This window comes from Salvelinus namaycush, chromosome 18, assembly GCF_016432855.1.
Source record: "Salvelinus namaycush isolate Seneca chromosome 18, SaNama_1.0, whole genome shotgun sequence".
Classification (NCBI taxonomy): domain Eukaryota; kingdom Metazoa; phylum Chordata; class Actinopteri; order Salmoniformes; family Salmonidae; genus Salvelinus; species Salvelinus namaycush.
In genome coordinates, this window is record NC_052324.1 from 14,738,579 (window position 1) to 14,756,171 (window position 17,593).

At 43.7% G+C, this 17,593-nt stretch overlaps 1 protein-coding gene across 2 annotated transcripts in view; it reads left to right on the forward strand.

The window, feature by feature from the left end:
• Positions 1-872: 872 nt before the first annotated feature.
• LOC120063122 (neurogenic locus notch homolog protein 1-like) overlaps positions 873-17,593 on the forward strand; it is a 44,429-nt gene continuing 27,708 nt past the window's right edge. For both annotated transcript variants that reach the window (XM_039013299.1, XM_039013300.1), the window contains exons 1-3: positions 873-1,099; positions 5,837-5,918; positions 17,331-17,593. In XM_039013299.1, coding sequence (XP_038869227.1) covers positions 1,042-1,099; positions 5,837-5,918; positions 17,331-17,593 — 403 coding nt within the window. In that variant the 5' untranslated portion in view covers positions 873-1,041. The remainder of the gene's footprint in view (positions 1,100-5,836; positions 5,919-17,330) is intronic.

The window sequence follows — 17,593 nt, forward strand, 5'->3', positions numbered from 1 at the left end:
AAAGATACAAAGGATTATATGTCAACGTGTTATTGGATGGAATAAATTTGAAATCTGACCTGCTCTGTGTTTGCTGATTAAGCACAACCAGAATGTATTTATCTGTTTCAGGCCTACTGTCAGCGTTTACTTTCCAGCTATGGTGGATTAGATCTGTTATCATGGTTCACATGCTAGATAACATATGTTAATCATGAATACCTCTGTGAAAAACAAACACATTTCCCAAAAGTATGAGAGCAAAACAGAATGATTTTGTCTGTATGTTGAGTATGTGGAAATGATAGTAACCAGAGAACACCTTCACTTGGGCTGCTTAAAGATAAGACTCGCTTCTACATCTGTATTTTAGTGATGTGAAAGCCACACTGTAAAATGAGCATACAATAAAAGTGTGGGCCACCAACAAAAATATAAACAATGTAGGAATATGTCCTTAATTTGGTTATAAATTGGTTATGACATAAGACATACATAACACAAACTACATATTCTTCCAAACTAAGGGTTAACTGTTTTAACCTGGTTTAATTGAAGATTCATTCTGTTATATTTATGTTTTTATTAATAGAAATTAGCTTAGATTTACTGGAAATTCTATATACTGTCGCTTTAAAGTATCTGTTTTGTCAGTGATTGCTAAATCTACCAACAGGAAACGCCTGGGATATATATATATATATATTTTTAAAAAATGTGATACTTTTATAGTTTTACAGGGTGGGCGTATTTTCCCACTCCCCCTCAGAACATTTCTAGATTAAATAAAATAATGAATAGCTGTCGTGGGCGAAGTAGACCTAGTGGCGCGGAACCATAACGCCCCTGTATGTGGTTACGGGAATTGAGTCATTTACAACTCCGAAGCTGGAGTGAAAACATCGCATGTACGAAGTTTAGAGACACGCCGCAAACGTTTACTTTTTTGGATCTATGAAATGATGAATTGGAAGTTTTTTTAACTGTCGAAGAGGAAAATTAACAGGATCTATGATAACTCCAATTGGAATTATACATCAATTTTAAATCAGAAAAGAAGGAATGCATCATTTCTTTGTGAAACTAACTTTCCTGTTGTCGCTTATTGCTCTAACACGAGGTAAGCGCAATAACAATATTCAACCGTGTTTTGTTCGATACACAGTGGATACAATTTCATAAAATAAGTGAAATTGTACATTTATTACGTAGATGTTTTCCATGAATTCACTCATATAAAATCGTATTAGTGCACAGTAAATGCTGATGTGCAGGGAAGAACAAATGGGAAGAAGTGACATTGATTGTAGAACGATCTCAGAATGTTGCACTTGTTGCATTCGAACTTCAGAGGCATCTTATTTTTGAGGGTATTACTTAAAATTGCGTCTTAAAATGTGACAGTTAAGAATATATTCCAGCATCAGTTTTCATTCTTTGCAATATGCTCATGAGACCCGATTATTTATATATATATATATATATATATATATATATATATATATATATATATATATATATATATATATGTATGTATATATCACAGTTGAAGTCGGAAGTTTACATACACCTTAGCCAAATACATTTAAACTCAATTTTTCACAATTCCTGACATTTAATCCAAGTAAAAAGTTCCTGTTTTAGGTCAGTTAGGATCACCACTTTATTTTAAGAATGTGAAATGTCAGAATAATAGTTGAGAGAATTATTAATTTCAGCTTTTATTTCTTTCATCACATTCCCAGTGGGTCAGAAGTTTACATACACTAATTTAGTATTTGGTAGCATTGTCTTTAATAAATTGTTTAACTTGGGTCAAACGTTTCAGGTAGCCTTCCACAAGCTTCCCACAATAAGTTGGGTGAATTTTGTCCCATTCCTCCTGACGGAGCTGGTGTAACTGAGTCAGGTTTGTAGGCCTCCTTGCTTGCACATGCTTTTTCAGTTCTGCCCACACATTTTCTATAGGATTGAGGTCGGGGCTTTGTGATGGCCACTCCAATACCTTGACTTTGTTGTCCTTAAGCCATTTTGCCACAACTTTGGAAGTATGCTTGGGGTCACTGTCCATTTGAAAGACCCATTTTCGACCAAGCTTTAACTTCCTGACTGATGTCTTGAGATGTTGCTTCAATATATCCACATAATTTTCCTCCCTCATGATGCCATGTATTTTGTGAAGTGCACCAGTCCCTCCTGCAGCAAAGCACCCCCACAACATGATTCTGCCACCCTCGTGCTTTACGGTTGGGATGGTGTTCTTCGGCTTGCAAACTTACCCCTTTTTCCTCCAAACATAACAATGATCATTATGGCCAAACAGTTCTATTTTTGTTTAATCAGACCAGAGGACATTTCTCCCAAAGTATGATCTTTGTCCCCATGTGCAGTTGCAAACCGTAGTCTGGCTTTTTTATGGCGGTTTTGGAGCAGTGGCTTCTTCCTTGCTGAGCGGCCTTTCAGGTTATGTCGATATTGAACTCGTTTTATTGTGGATATAGATACTTTTGTATCTGTTTCCTCCAGCATCTTCACAAGGTCCTTTGCTGTTGTTCTGGGATTGATTTGCACGTTTCGCACCAAAGTACATTCATCTCTGTTTAAAGGCACAGTCAACTTAGTGTATGTAAACTTCTGACCCACTGGAATTGTGATACAGTGAATTATAAGTGAAATAATCTGTCTGTAAACAATTGTTGGGAAAATTACTTGTGTCATGCACAAAGTAGATGTCCTAACCGACTTGCAAAATCTATAGTTTGTTAACAAGAAATGTGTGGATTTGTTGAAAAACGAGTTTTAATGACTCCAACCTAAGTGTATGTAAACTTCCGACTTCAACTGTATATATATATATATATATATCAGTACCAGTCAAAAGTTTGGACACAACTACTCATTCAAGGGTTATTCTTCATATTTACTATTTTCTACATTGTAGAATAATATTGAAGACATCAACACTAAACTATGAAATAACACATAAGGAATCAAGTAGTAACCAAAAAAGTGTTAAACAAATCAAAATATATTTTATATTTGAGATTATTAGTAGCCACCCTTTGCCTTGATGACAGCTTTGCACACTCTTGGCATTCTCTCAACCAGCTTCATGAGGTAGTCACCTGGAATGCATTTCAATTGACAATTGTGCCTTGTTAAAAGTTAATTTGTGGAATTTCTTTCCTTAATGCGTTTGAGCCAATCAGTTGTGTTTTGACAAGGTGGGGGTGGTATACAGATGATATCCCTATTTGGTAAAAGACCAAGGCCATATTATGGCAAGAACAGCTCAAATAAGCAAAGAGAAATGACAGTCCGTCATTACTTTAAGACATGAAGGTCAGTCAATCCTGAAAATTTCGAGAACTTTGAAAGTTTCTTCAAGTGCATTCGCAAGAACCATCAAGTGCTATGATGAAACTGGCTCTCATGAGGGCCGCCACAGGAAAGGAAGACCCAGAGTTACCTTTGCTGCAGGGAATACGTTCATTAGAGTTAAATGCACCTCAGATTGCAGCCCAAAAAAATGCCTCAGAGTGCAAGTAACAGACACATCTCAACATCAGCTGTTCATAGGAGTCAGGCCTTCATGGTCGAATTGCTGTAAAGAAACCACTACTAAAGGACACCAATAATAGGAAGAGACTTGCTTGGGCTAAGAAACACGACCAATGGACATTAGACCGGTGGAAATCTGTCCTTTGGTCTGATGAGTCCAAATTTGAGATTTTTGGTTCCAACCGCCGTGTCTTTGTGAACGCAGAGTAGGTGAACGGATGATCTCCGCATGTGTGGTTCCCACCGTGAAGCATGGAGGAGGAGGTGTGATGGTGTGGGGTGCTTTTGCTCGTGACACTGTCTGTGATTTATTTATAATTCAAGGCACACTTAACCAGCATGGCTACCACAGCATTATGCCTTGATTCGCCATCCCATCTGGTTTGTGCTTAGTGGGACTATAATTTGTTTTTCAACAGGACAATGACCCAACACACCTCCAGGCTGTGTAACAGCTATTTGACCAAGAAGGAGAATGATGGAGTGCCACATCAGATGACCTGCCATCCACAATCACCCGACCTCAACCCAATTGAGATTATTTGGGATGAGTTTGACCGCAGAGTGAAGGAAAAGCAGCCAACAAGTGCTCAGCATATGTGGGAACTCATTCAAGGCAGTTGGAAAAGCATTCCTCATGAAGCTAGTTGAGAGAATACCAAGAGTGTGCAAAGCTGTCATCAAGGAAATGGGTGGCAACTTTGAAGAATCTAAAATATATTTTGAATTAGAATCTAATTTTGTTTAACTCTTTTTTGGTTACAACATGATTCCATATGTGTTATTTCATGGTTTGATGTCTTAATAAAGAAAAACCCATGAATGAGTAGGTGTGTCCAAACTTTTGACTGGTACTGTGTATATATATATAAATATTTTTTACATCAAATAAGTGTTTGAGGTGAAGAAAGAAAACATGTTACCAACATTATTATTATTATTTTTAAATGTTGTTTATCAGTTATTTTAAGTGCAAAATTGCCCTCTTTAGTGGTCATTAGGACGTAAATATGATAACATTTACATTACAGTCAGTGGGTACAGTAGGTGAAAAACATAGTTGCGATATCCGGGTGTCCACTACAGAGGATATTTCCTGATAAGCTCTTATTTAACTATTATTTAATGTGACACAGTCCTGACTACTCACTTAACTATTCCTGAGATGTTCACTTACTAGAAACAATTTAAATATCAAACTCACAAAAATGATAAATTATAATTACACACACTTTTTAAATTTCCATAAAATGTGAAGCAGACATTATTTTAAGAACCAGGAAGATAAAGTTGGCAAGGATGTCCTCTCAAGGGGACAACAGGACTCAATAAAGTGGCTTGTATGGCCTCAGGTACGGACCAAGATCTGATGTCCACTAGAGGACAGAAATTATGGATCTCAGGAGGATATGTAACTTTGTGGGTGACCCCACCAAATTGACATAGAAATGTGAGTTATAGATCTGTCATTCTCAATGAAAGCAAGTCTAAGACGTGGTAGATCTCTTCTATGTGCGCTATTTCTATAATTACAGTTCTTAAGTTTAGTTTTTGCATTTTACTTTCGGTTTTGTACACCAGCTTCAAACAGCTGAAAATACAATATTTTTGGTTATTGAAAATATATTTCGCAGCGCTTTAGGTGGTACAATGATTTTGTACACTATACATTCTTGTTTTGTCACATAAACTGAAATTAGGCAAACAATTAGAATTTTTGCAACCAGGAAATGGTGGAGCAATTTCTGCATATTGCACCTTCACATTTATCTTGTATTTACAGATAGCCAGGCAGGATATTGTATTGTCATCATAGGATCCTGGATAGCACTAACCGTTGTGCTCTCGGCTCACAGATGCGGCTTGCGCCATTCGCTCTGCGTTTGCAAGAAAGTTCACTGTTCAGCCCATAACTTCACAGGAATATGAAAACTCGAGCCTTAACCATTGAGGCAGGTTTGAGTCGAGTTACACAGAACCATTTTGCAGCGCTATGTTACTCCCCAAATATTGTACATTCTTTGGGACAGCTGCAAAGGGAAGAATGCGCCTACCGGTGTGTCAAGTCTCATTCACCACAAACTGCACTTCAAGGTGGCAGTAGTCACACCTAGTCCATACAATCATCATCATGAAGGGTATTTCTGTTGTTTAATACTCAAGCATTTGGATGTTATTTTGTTCACGTCTTGTTGCTTTTCCAAAACCATCCATTGATGACTGTATCAAAATCTTCTCAATTGTGAAAAGAATTAAGAGGTTGTGTGTGTGGTGTATTGACTCATTCTGTTTGCAGGCCTAAGATGCTCTATGTCCACCGAGTCGTGTTTGAACCTGGGGAGGTGTGAGGCCACGGCTGATGGAAATGGAGAGTGCAAGTAAGTTTCAAATCCCTTTATTTTACATGAAATAAATATGCACAGCAAACACCTGCATAAAACACACATTATACATTCCAGAGAGCATTTAGTAAATTACATATCCAAGAACATGAAGTTGTTTAATTTTATCATGTTGAGTTGAGGCTTAGCTTGGGCCTCTGAAGGCATTTTCAGTTGTCTAAGAGAGTAGCACATGCCTATTCTTGGAAGACAATTACAACCTAGGCCTGGGCCAGCGAATGAATGAGATGTGTGGGTTTTGAAGAGGACTGCACCGGGGGGGTCGCTGTGTCTGTGTGTCTCGCAGCCTGCTCAGCCCAGCCCACTGCTACTGAATGCAGGCTCCCTCTCCCCTCTCTCCGGCAGAAGTCTCTGTTGGAGACACTCACTCTTAGTCCTAAATCTTGTTTCTCTTTTCTTTCACGGAGCGACAGCTGGGCTTTGCCAGAAGCTCGGCGGCCATTGTTCTCCAGTCAGATTAATTCTGTGTGACTAATCTGGGTGATGCTTCCCAGTGAGTTCTGGCTGCAGCCCCTGTCCTTCCCCCCGCCCCCTGCTCAAGGGGTTTTGTCCCCCTGTTGATTGTTGAATGGGCTTTCTCTCTCTGAGAGATTTTCATCTGAAGGACAGATGGAAGTAGAGGGTAATTAGACTGGATGGTTTCATAATTGTGAACAGATACATAAAGAGACTGTAAATTAGTAAACAAGTTGTAATGCATATGTGAGGTTGTTGTTGCTGTTCTCCATTTTTAAAGTGAAATGAGCAGGTCAATACAAAGCGTTCAGTAGCTCTTCTACATCAACGACATGTAGAACTTCTATTGTCCCCTGACCCCTCTTACCCCCTGTTGCACAAAGGCTACCTGAACATTGGCTCTGTTTCCAGCCTGTTATTTGAGTGCCAGTGTTGCCTTACTGAGCTGCAGTGGAGTGGGATGAAACTGGGCTGGCGCAGAGGCTCAATCAGGGCAGGTCGGCTCTTGGCTCCTGCAGGCCCAGGCAGCCATTTTGGCTCTGGGCCACATCTTAATTGTGTCTGGCAGTGTTTCGCCCCCCTTGTTGGGCCACAAAGCCATCATTGTGCCTGTCACTGTCCTCAGACTCTCCTAATTAAACATGGAGATTGTGATTAGTGGCCTGCTAGACTGGAGCACCACATTTTTTGGAGAGGGCTGATATTTTCTCTTTACTACGCCTTCCTTTTGTGTATCTTTTACTATGCCTTCATTTTTTGTATTATCCCACGGTAACAAGAGTTGACAATCCCACAATGTGTCTGGAATGTACAGGCAGAGGTCAGAGGTTGTGTTGTGTCTTCTCTAGTGTTCAATGTTGGAAATGTTTGTTTATGGGTATACAGTATGTTTGGGCAAACTTTAAACAGGGCTGTGATGTGAGAAATGATGACTAAAATGGGAACATTCAACAGAGCAAGCTAAGTGCACCCTATCAGATTCTAATACCGTGGCCTAATGTCAACAATGCTGCTAGTTTTTTTCCACAATCTTCCACTGAATGTTCAAGCGTTTCTCACCATGTAGGCTAAACTGGCTTGCTTTGTCTTTTCAAAATCAAAGAATTGTGTGGCAGGTCCCACTGAATTGTTGACAACATAAGTTAATGCCTGGAGGACTCACCACATCCAGGTGGGTTAATTGGCATGATCCCTTCAGTCTTTTCAGGTTATAAATTAGGCCTAATGAAGACCCATGAACCCATAAGATACAGTAGACCCAAGGCCTCATATTGGGGGTTTGATATGAGAGAGAGAGAGCGAGAGAGCGAGAGAGAGAGCGAGAGAGCGAGAGAGCGAGAGAGAGAGCGAGAGAGAGAGAGCGAGAGAGAGAGAGAGAGAGAGAGAGAGAGAGAGAGAGAGAGAGAGAGAGAGAGAGAGAGAGAGAGAGAGAGAACTCAGTGAGCATTGCTACTGAGAGAGGCCGCCGTAGGCAGACCTAACTCTCAAGAGAAGACTATGTGCACACCGCCACAATTTGAGGTGGAAACTGAGCTGCACTTCCTAACCTCCTACCAAATGTATGACCATATTAGAGACACATATTTCCTTTACATTACACAGACCCACAAAATATTCTCGAACACATCCAATTTTGATAAACTCCCATATCTATTGGGTGAAATACCACAGTGTGCATCACAGCAGCAAGATGTGTGACCTGTTGCAACAAGAAAAGGGCAACGAGTGAAGAACAAACAACACTGTAAATACAACCCATATTTATGTTGATTTTCCCTTTTGTACTTTAAGTATTTGCACATTGTTACAACACTGTACATAGCCATATTAAGACATTTGAAATGTCTCCATTCCTTTGGAACTTTTGTGAGTGTAATGTTTACTGTTCATTTTTGATTGTTTATTTCACTTGCTTTGGCAATGTAAAAATATGTTTCCCTTGCCAATAAATCCCTTTGAATTGAGAGAGAGCGGAAGAGAGCAGGTTGGTGAGGTCTGGTGGCGTCTGTCTGTGTTGCAACCTGTCTGAATAATATAGGCTACGTTATATGTTTTGATGGTCTCCATGAAATTCCTTCCTCGAGCATACAGAAAGTGTATTTCCACGGCCATGTTCCCATTCCTGACAGGATCACGAACTTCCTTCACCTCAATTAAAACAATGCCACTCTGAAGTCGAGACAAGTAGTATTCCCAGGTAAAGTGCCATCCAATGCTTCAGTTTTATATACACTGAACAAAAATATAAACACAACATGTAAAGTGTTGGTCCCATGTTTCATGAGCTGAAATAAAAGATCCCAGAAATGTTCCATACGCACAACAAGCTTATTTCTCTGGAACTTTTGTGCACATATTTGTTTACAACCCTGTTAGTGAGCATTTCTCATTTGCCAAGATCATCTGCCTGACAGGTGTGGCATATCAAGAAGCTGATTAAACAGCATGATCATTACACAGGTGTGGGACAACATTCCACAGGGCACAATCAACAGCCTGATCAACTCTATGTGAAGGACATGTGTCGCGCTGCATGAGGCAAAGGGCTGGTTTTCTGATCCATGCCCCTACCTTTTTTTTAAGGTATCTGTGACCAACAGATGCATATCTGTATTCCCAGTCATGTGAAATCCATAGATTAGGGCCTAATTCATTTATTTCAATTGACTGATTTTCTTATATGAACTGTAACTCAGTAAAATCGTTGAAATGGTTGCATATTGCGGTTATATTTTTGTTCAGTGTAGTACTGTAGGATGCCTACTTTACATTCCATGCCATGAATACTGAGGTCCTCCCTCATATCTGGACTGGTGAATGAGAGCTACTGGGATCAGGGCAGGCCAGGGTAGTTTATCTGAAGGAGGCCTCTCATCTAGTAAGCTGACATGACAGTAACAGAAAGCAGTGCAGTGTAGGGCCAATAAGAACCCAAGAGAGAGATATGATCCACACTCTAGGATGGCTAGAATCAAGGGGCTTAGCTTCAGAGCCTCAGCCAGGGAGATGAGAGATGCACTGTCTGGAGAGGGCTGCCGTGCCCAGGGTTCACATACTGTGCCTCAGTCGGCAGGAAAACAGAAGAGACTCCTCAAAATATCTGTATTTTTTTTGGACCGGCAATTGATACAGTGAGTCACGTGACCTCTTGTGCTTCAGAGGAGGGCTTAGTCCCCCACTGGAGAAGGGAGATTTGGAGGTGATGTGGTATGAATGAGACTGAGCCAGGGTATTTTGAGCAATATTGCTGTCTGTCTGTCACTCATCAACCTGTCCTGTACTCAGATTGTGTCCAAAATGGGGCCCTATTCCCTATGTAGTGCATACATTTTGCCTGATGAGAAGTCTTTGATGTGATGATGCATGCTGAGGCCTCAGTATTTGGAGAGTCAAACCTTAGCATAGATGTCCCCTGTGCTGCCTGTCTGTGAGCCTGCTTGCCTGGAGAAATAAGTCTTCTGCAGTAACAGCCAGTCTCCCCTCCTTCAGAAAGACATAAATAGCCCAGTTAGCGCCTGAGGCGAAGGTTTCCATGACATGTTCTAATCTGCAGGCACTGTATTCAAAGAGCTGGAACTGATATAACCTCGGATAATCATTCTCTCAAGTGTTTGTCCAGGCTTTAATGAATTCCCCTTTGGATAGCTAGCTAGATGGCCTAGCTACGTGTGTGTTAAAACTCTCTGACTGAAGTGAAATAAGAAGCAGGCCCATTCATTCCCTGGCATGTGTGGTGTGGTGGTGACCGGTAGTCGGTAGTCCGGCTGGCCATTTGATTAATTGTTCAGCAGTCTTATGGCTTGGGGGTAGAAGCTGTTAAGGAGCCTTTTGGTCCTAGACTTGGCTCTACGATACCGCTTGCCGTACGGTAGCAGAGAGAACAGTCTGGAGTCTTTAACAGTTTTTTGGGCCTTCCGTTGACACCGCTTATTATATAGGTCCTGGATGGCAGGAAGCTTGGCCCCAGTGATGTACTGGGCCGCACACACTACTCTCTGTAGAGCCTTACGGTAAAATGCCGAGCAGTTGCCATACCAGGCAGTGATGCAACCGGTTAGAATGCTCTCGATGGTGCAGCTGTAGAACTTTTTGAGGATCTGGGGATCCATGCAAAATCTTTTCAGTCTCCTGAGGGGGAAAAGGTGTTGTCGTGCCCTCTTCACAACTGTCTTGGTGTGTTTGGACCATGATAGTTCATTGGTGATGTAGACACCAAGGAACTTGAAACTCATGAATGAAAGCCAGCCCTTGTCCTGGCCAATGATGCTTCAATGCAACCTCTGTTTGCTACGAGGCAGATGAATCCCAGCATTTTAGTCCACCACTCCACCCCCCACTCCCATCCTTTCATTCAGACGCAGGAAACAGCCTCGAAGGACCGGGGGAAGAAAAGGTGCTGTATTGTATGTGATCATATCATCACACAGGGCCCTGGGCTTTCATGGGCCGCCGGGCCCGGGTCGGCTTCCCTTTGGCACAAACCTCAGTGGAGAGAAGGAGGGGCTGAACTGAGCCGCTGACTGTTCTGACTTCTGACTGATTGAAGCGACTTGACGTTGGGGAACTTCAACGCTGGATTAGAGATATTTGAGTCTGAGGGGCGACACATAACAAAGAAAAATCACATACATTTTGATCACCTGCTAATATGACTGACAGCGAGGCCATCTGTGTGTGTGCGCGTGTGCAGCGAGGCAGGAGAGAAAACAACAATAGAGGAGCATTTCCTCATTTGATGAATTTGAGCCCGACCACCTGTCTGTCTGTGGATCATAACTGAACAACTAAAAGGGACTTGCATTACCCACAAGGCAGCACACTCCATAATACCCATGATTACTTGTGGTTTTCCCATTCAACTCCAAACAGAAGACTGCCTCACAGCGGCAGGTGTTCTATGAACTTTCACACACACACAAATTCACACAGGATACTCTTCACAAAGAAAACACAAAACATAAGTTAATGGCTTTCTTCTGGATGGAGTGATAAGGAGGTCCTTTAAAAATGCAAAAGAATGGGGTAAAACTATGTCTTAACTAAAGCCAATAGCATCTGTTTGAATCACCTAAACTTCATAAAATGTTCTCATAGGTAGACCTCAACCAAACACAACACTGAGCTCTGTACAGTAACTACTTCGTCAGGGTCTGCTTCCGTGTCACACACCTTCAGCCACATTTAATCACTTAAGAGGTTCCCAGTCTCGTAAAGCAGCAGGCTAGGCAGTAGCAACACCACCACCAGTCATTAGGAGAAGGCAGCATGAGTCAGAAATCCCCCAGGCAGCCTCCTTCCCTGTTCCTGTCTCACCATAACTCCCCTGCACCTCCTATCTCCTTTCTGCCTCTCCCTGCATCCCCTGCCTCTCCTCCTGCCCCTTGCTCTGTGTTGTGTCCCTGGGGGAGCGGTTCCTTTCCCATGGGCTCTGTCAGTAATGGGGCCAAATAAACAGGCCTCTAATGAACACTACCAGATGTGGGCTGGGAAGCTACGATTAGAGAGAGAGAGGGGCTGAGGCACAGCACCACAGCAAGCCCTGAGGGAGTGCTTTCAAACTGATCAGACAAGACTAAAGGATACTTAGCAGAGGCACAGACACCAAACAGCCAGGAAATGAGAGTGGAGAAAAACAAGGCAGGGGAAAAAAGTGTTCCTAGAACAGTTTGACTCCAGGCTGGAGGCAGTTTAGAGAGAGGTGGAGGAGGCATGTAAAAGAGAGACGGACTGTGAAAAGCCAAAAACTTAATTAGCTCCAGGCCCAAAATGGTCAAGTTTGTCACTTTCTCGATACTCGATACTGTGTTGAAGAGGTTAAATTCTCAAAATGATTCATGGTGTCGTGGTGAACATTTAATTGGAACAGTCAAGTGTTCTTTTTGTCTTATAGCGCAGACAGACCAACCTAAACATCCCTCGTCTGCAGTTAATCATCTGCTGAGTTTTGCGATTCAACATTCCCCGAATCGTCAGGAAATGAATAGAAAATGACGGCTGATGTTCAGTGGTCAGATGCGATAGGACGGCCACCGGGTGCTAATTACAGTTAGTCAGCGCTGTGTGTTTGACCCTTTTAGAGAAACTACACTACAATACTGTAGGTGAATGGGGAACATAGGTAGGCTGTCGTAGGCTGTATTGAAGAGTGGAGCCTGTACGTCTCTGTGTGTGTGTGTCTATATATGCGTGTGTGTGTTCATGTGTACGCCTGCGTGCCTGTGTGTCTTCAAAGCACAGTGCCTTTCTGTGCATGGTGACCTCCGAGAGTGACAGATGGCAGATTGGCCCAACAGTGGAGAAACCCCCAGAGTGGTGTCTGCTCCCGAGGTCAGGTGTCATGACAACATCTGCTCTCCGCCTGGGCTGATCCTCAGCCGCCCGCTGCACACTGCAGCACAGACGCACACAAACACACACATGAGCACACACACAGACCCTTTGCCACGGGCTACTGGTGGCCAGGAAGAAAAGCAATCTCAGCAGGACAATGAAGGCTACTGGGGCAGGCAGGGAGGGACGAGAGTCACAGGATAACAACAACAGTATCAGCCTGATTACAGAGGTTCCCCTGTTATACAACATCACTCCGGCCTGCCGCACACCTGATATTTGAACAGCTTCTGATTCTTCTCCTCTTTTCAACTGTTCTTTATTTAACTTTCTAGCAGATAGTTTACCTGCTGCCAAGATTAGCGTACTCTGGATGACGTGGCCAGGAGTCTGTTGTAGCAGCTGCCTTTCACTGTTTGTTTTGAACGGTTCAAATTAGAAGAGTAGTTGTGTGTCTTTTGTTTTTCCCTTTTATAGTCTGTGTGAGCCATTTAAGACGGTTAGCCGTGGGTGTCCTGTGAAACGTATTTTGTGCTGACGGCCTATTCGTCGACTTCTCGCCAAGTTAAAGAGCAAACGGTTAGCATTCTTGGCTAGCGCGTGCTGAGGTTGACTCTGTTCAAACGCCAGGGCCAGAGTGTGTTTGAGCAGCGGGGCCACGTGGACCGAGGCAGAGGAGTGGGTGCTTTATGTATTTGTCTTTGAGGCCCCAGTGTGAGACATTGGGCTGTTTGTGATGAACAGGCAGGTCTGGGCCTGGTTTAAAAAGCTGGTGTGAGTTTTTGCAGAGCCCTGTAAAGTGAGGCTGCCAAGAGCCTCCATTGAGGACTGTGGTTCAGGGATAGGGACAGGAGACTGGGGGGGGGGGGCTTTTTTAGAGTAAACACCAACATTCCTTCCAAACCAGCAACCTCCTCTGTTCACTGGCTTCCCACTAACTCTCCATCCCACCCCCTCCTCCAAAACCAGTTCAATTTCCTTTCTTTCAGACAGCTTTGTTTGTGTCTCTCTCTGCATCGTTTAAGTATGTTTGGGTTGACCAGTGAAAAGTAACACCCAGGCCCAGACTTTGAGGTTTTTGGAGCCAAGGCCCAGTCGAGAGAGAGTCATAAATCCTTATATGGTGGCTTACAAAAGCAGACAACCCTATGGACGCCATGAAAAGAGAGAGTGGGGGGAAACAGTTGGTGGGAACGAGAGCAAAAGAAGGTATATTGAGGAGGGGGGAGTAAAGGACGGTCAGCCGTACGAAGGCTCCATAAAGAGGAAGTGAAAAGAAGACCGAATTAAGGACCAAAAAGAGAGAGAGAGAGAGGCCAGGGATGAGCCAGATGGCGAGAGGGAGAGAGAGAGACCAGGGATGAGCCCGATGGAGAGAGGAGAGGAGAGGAGAGGAGAGGAGAGGAGAGGAGAGGAGAGGAGAGGAGAGGAGAGGAGAGGAGAGGAGAGGAGAGGAGAGGAGAGGAGAAACTTGTTTGTGGACAGAGGGAAGAAGGAACAGAGAGGAGAAGGTTTACCAGCTGAATGCACACTCTCAGCTTGGAGGCTCCCGGCCTGGCCTGGCCTGCCTGTGGTTAGATCTGAATGGGGAGGAGAAACAATGGAGCCACTCATCCTACCCCCTCCACTGCTGATGTGTGTGGGGGGGGGGGGGGCATTCAGACGCCTGAAGCCCAGGCCCCAGCTATTCTCCTGGGGATAAAGGGATGAAGAGGGACATGGAGGGCACATAAATGGGGGGATGGAGGGAGCGCTGGCCAGGCAGCAGCTGCCGTCCCCTCATTTACATGCGCACCTGCTCAGTCGCTGCAGCCTTTTGGGAACGATGGCTCAGAGTGTGACGCATGCCCCGCCTCACGACCCCAGCACCAGGCTCCCGCTATGTCTGCGCTGTGCCCCTCTCCGGGAGACCTGGGTTGGCTTATAGACCCCCACTATTTCAGAACTGCATTGCTATGAATGCTAGCGGGCAGAATGCTTCTACATCTCTGTCATAATTAAAAAAGATAGCGAATTATCTGAACAATTAAAGGGCTTGTAGTGAAACTCTGGAGAACAAGGATGAACTGAGCATGTGTTCTTCTCACCACAGGAAAATACATTTGATCATGTTTAGATTTAGAATAGTCCTCACATAGCATATGGCAATGTTGGGACTTTGGTAGATGGCCTTTTCTCCTCCTTCGCACTCTATATCTCTCTAGAACAAACCATCCTGACAAGCATGCTCCCTGTAACCCAAGACGGATGATTCTCTAGTATTTCCCAGTGATTGGAAACCAGAGGTAGCCTAGCCTAGCATTAAAGCAGTGTGACATGCCATCAGGCCCTTCATGTTTGTGTAGCTAGTGCCCAGCCTAGCATGTGATGTTTTCTTTCCCTGGCCACCCTAATCCCGTGAGAGAGAGACCCTGTCTAAACATACGTCTGTCCCCACAGGGGGCCTCTGCTTGGCCCCGGGCCCCCAGCCCTGCTCACACAACCAACGGCCCCCTGGGAATGTTTGGGGAGGTGATTTAGTTAGCCCCCTTAGGGCTAATAGTAATAGACTTATAGACAACTATGTGATAGTATCTTGGAGTGACAGAACTTTTAACGGTATTTAAAGGTTGTTGAGACATTGTTACATTATGGAATCCCCCAGAATGAGACACAGTAGCTATAATCAACAACTATTAACGATGTAAATGAATACAATACTAGTTGCAACTGGAGAACAAAAAAAACAACAGCCTCCAATGGAAAGGAATCAGCTTTTTGGGGATTCACTTTCATGTGAATTTCCTTCATTTTTCGGCTTCAGACCAATCCCTACTTCTCACTTAAAACATTGTTTTTGTGTTACATTTTTCTTTATGTTTTGCCTTGGGGGAATTGACAATGAATTAGCGAAAGTTTCATTAGGAGGATAACTGATACCAAAAGTGTCTGTGTGGCTCTAGAGTTCGCTATCTCTCTATATCCCTTGTCTCTGGCTGTCAGAGAGCGAGAGAGAGAAAGACTCTATACAGTAGAAGAATACAGGGCATTGAGGTGGAGGAACACTGCTTTGAACTCTCCATAATGTTAGCTCTGAGTTCAAAGACGGGCATAGACACGGCCTTGTCCTTTGAATGAATGAGCGCTGAAAAAGGAGTGGAGTGGAGCATATTTCTTGCTGAGAGCTGTTGTTGGGGGCCATGGGGCTACCTTTGTCAAAAATGAGACCGGATTATGTACAAGAATTCCGTCAGCTCGTCAGAGTCCAGCTCAATGTTGTTGTGTAGTGTTGATGAATGGAGTCAGTCCACAATGACCAACCCTCACCATCCAACCATTTGGAAAACAGTACACAAACCCCCTGGATGACAAATGGGAGCATTTGGTAGCAGTGAGGTCCTAGACAGAGTGGTGGGTTATCTCTTTCCACTGACCCTGACCACCTCACTGATCGCACAAACCTCTCTGACCACCTCTCTCTCTCTCTGTGTGTGGCCCTTTGTTGGGAGTTGACCTTGTGTTGCCTCGGGGGACTCTCCAAGCCCTGTCATTGTAATAGTAAATGTGCGAATCCATCCCCGCCGACCTCCGCTCTCTTCCTCTCTCCTTCTCTCGTTCCCTCTCTCTCTCAATTCAATTTCGATTCGAATGGCTTCATTGGCGTAGGAAACATATGTTTACATTCCCCAAGCAAGTTATATAGATAAGAAACAAAAGTGAAATAAACAATCAGAAAGGAACAGTAAACATTACACAAAAGAATAGACATTTCAAATTTGATATTATGGCTATGTACAGTGTTGTAACAGAGTGCAAATAGTACAAAAGGGGAAATAAATAAACATAAATATGGGTTGTATTTACAATGGTGTTTGTTCTTCACTGGTTGCCCGTTTTCTTGTGGCAACAGGTCACAAATCTTGCTGCTGTGATGGCACACTGGAATTTCACTTCACTCATTCTCTCTGGGAACCGTTTGCTGGGGGCCACTTTATGACTCTAAGAGGACCTGTGAGAAACATCACAGGGGTGGATGATGCCCCCTGTCCCACCCCCTTGCCCCCCATATCCTGCAGTCAGGGTTTTATGGCCTAAAACACGTTGTCTAAAAGGACGACAGTGACAAGGCAAATGTGCTGTTTAGCTGCATAGTTTCTCATGGCTGCGTTGCCGTGTAGTAAAAACAGTGGGCAGGACAGAGAGAGAACATCCTGACTGAGCCCTCAGAGCATCTTTCACAGAGAGCAGGGACTAGTTAGTTACTTAAGTTAGTGTCAGGCTGAGCCTGTTTCCCAGGCTGCTGAAGGTCTATATTGATGAGCACACAATAGGAACATCTCAGTGGCTTCCTCTCCTTGTTTGCACTGACCTCTGAAAGCATCAGAGGTGAAAGTAAGAAAGTGGATGCCAACTAGTAGGTATTTGCTTTCACTCTTGCTGTGTTTCCATATCTTCCATCTATTAAAACAAGACAAAGACATGTTGCATTGTACAGGCCACACATGCTTGACTCGTGTTAACTTAAAAAACAAAAAATGTAGTGCACCTGTTGAATACAACTTTTCTAACCCTTAGTGCTATTATTATTTTTCTGACTCAACCTGCCTCTCTCTCTCTTTCCAGATGTCGGGATGGATACGTGGGGAACCGGTGTCAGCACCAGGACCCCTGCACTTACTCTTCATGTAAAAATGGCGGCTCGTGTCGCATGGTGCCCCGGGGGAATTCAGTGGAATTCACATGTTTCTGCCGGCCAGGCTTCACAGACCGCCTATGTCTGACGCCCATCGACAACGCCTGTCTCAGTTTACCCTGCAGTAACGGTGGCACTTGCGACCTGGTCAACCTCAAAGAGTACAAGTGTAGATGTCCTCCTGGCTGGTCTG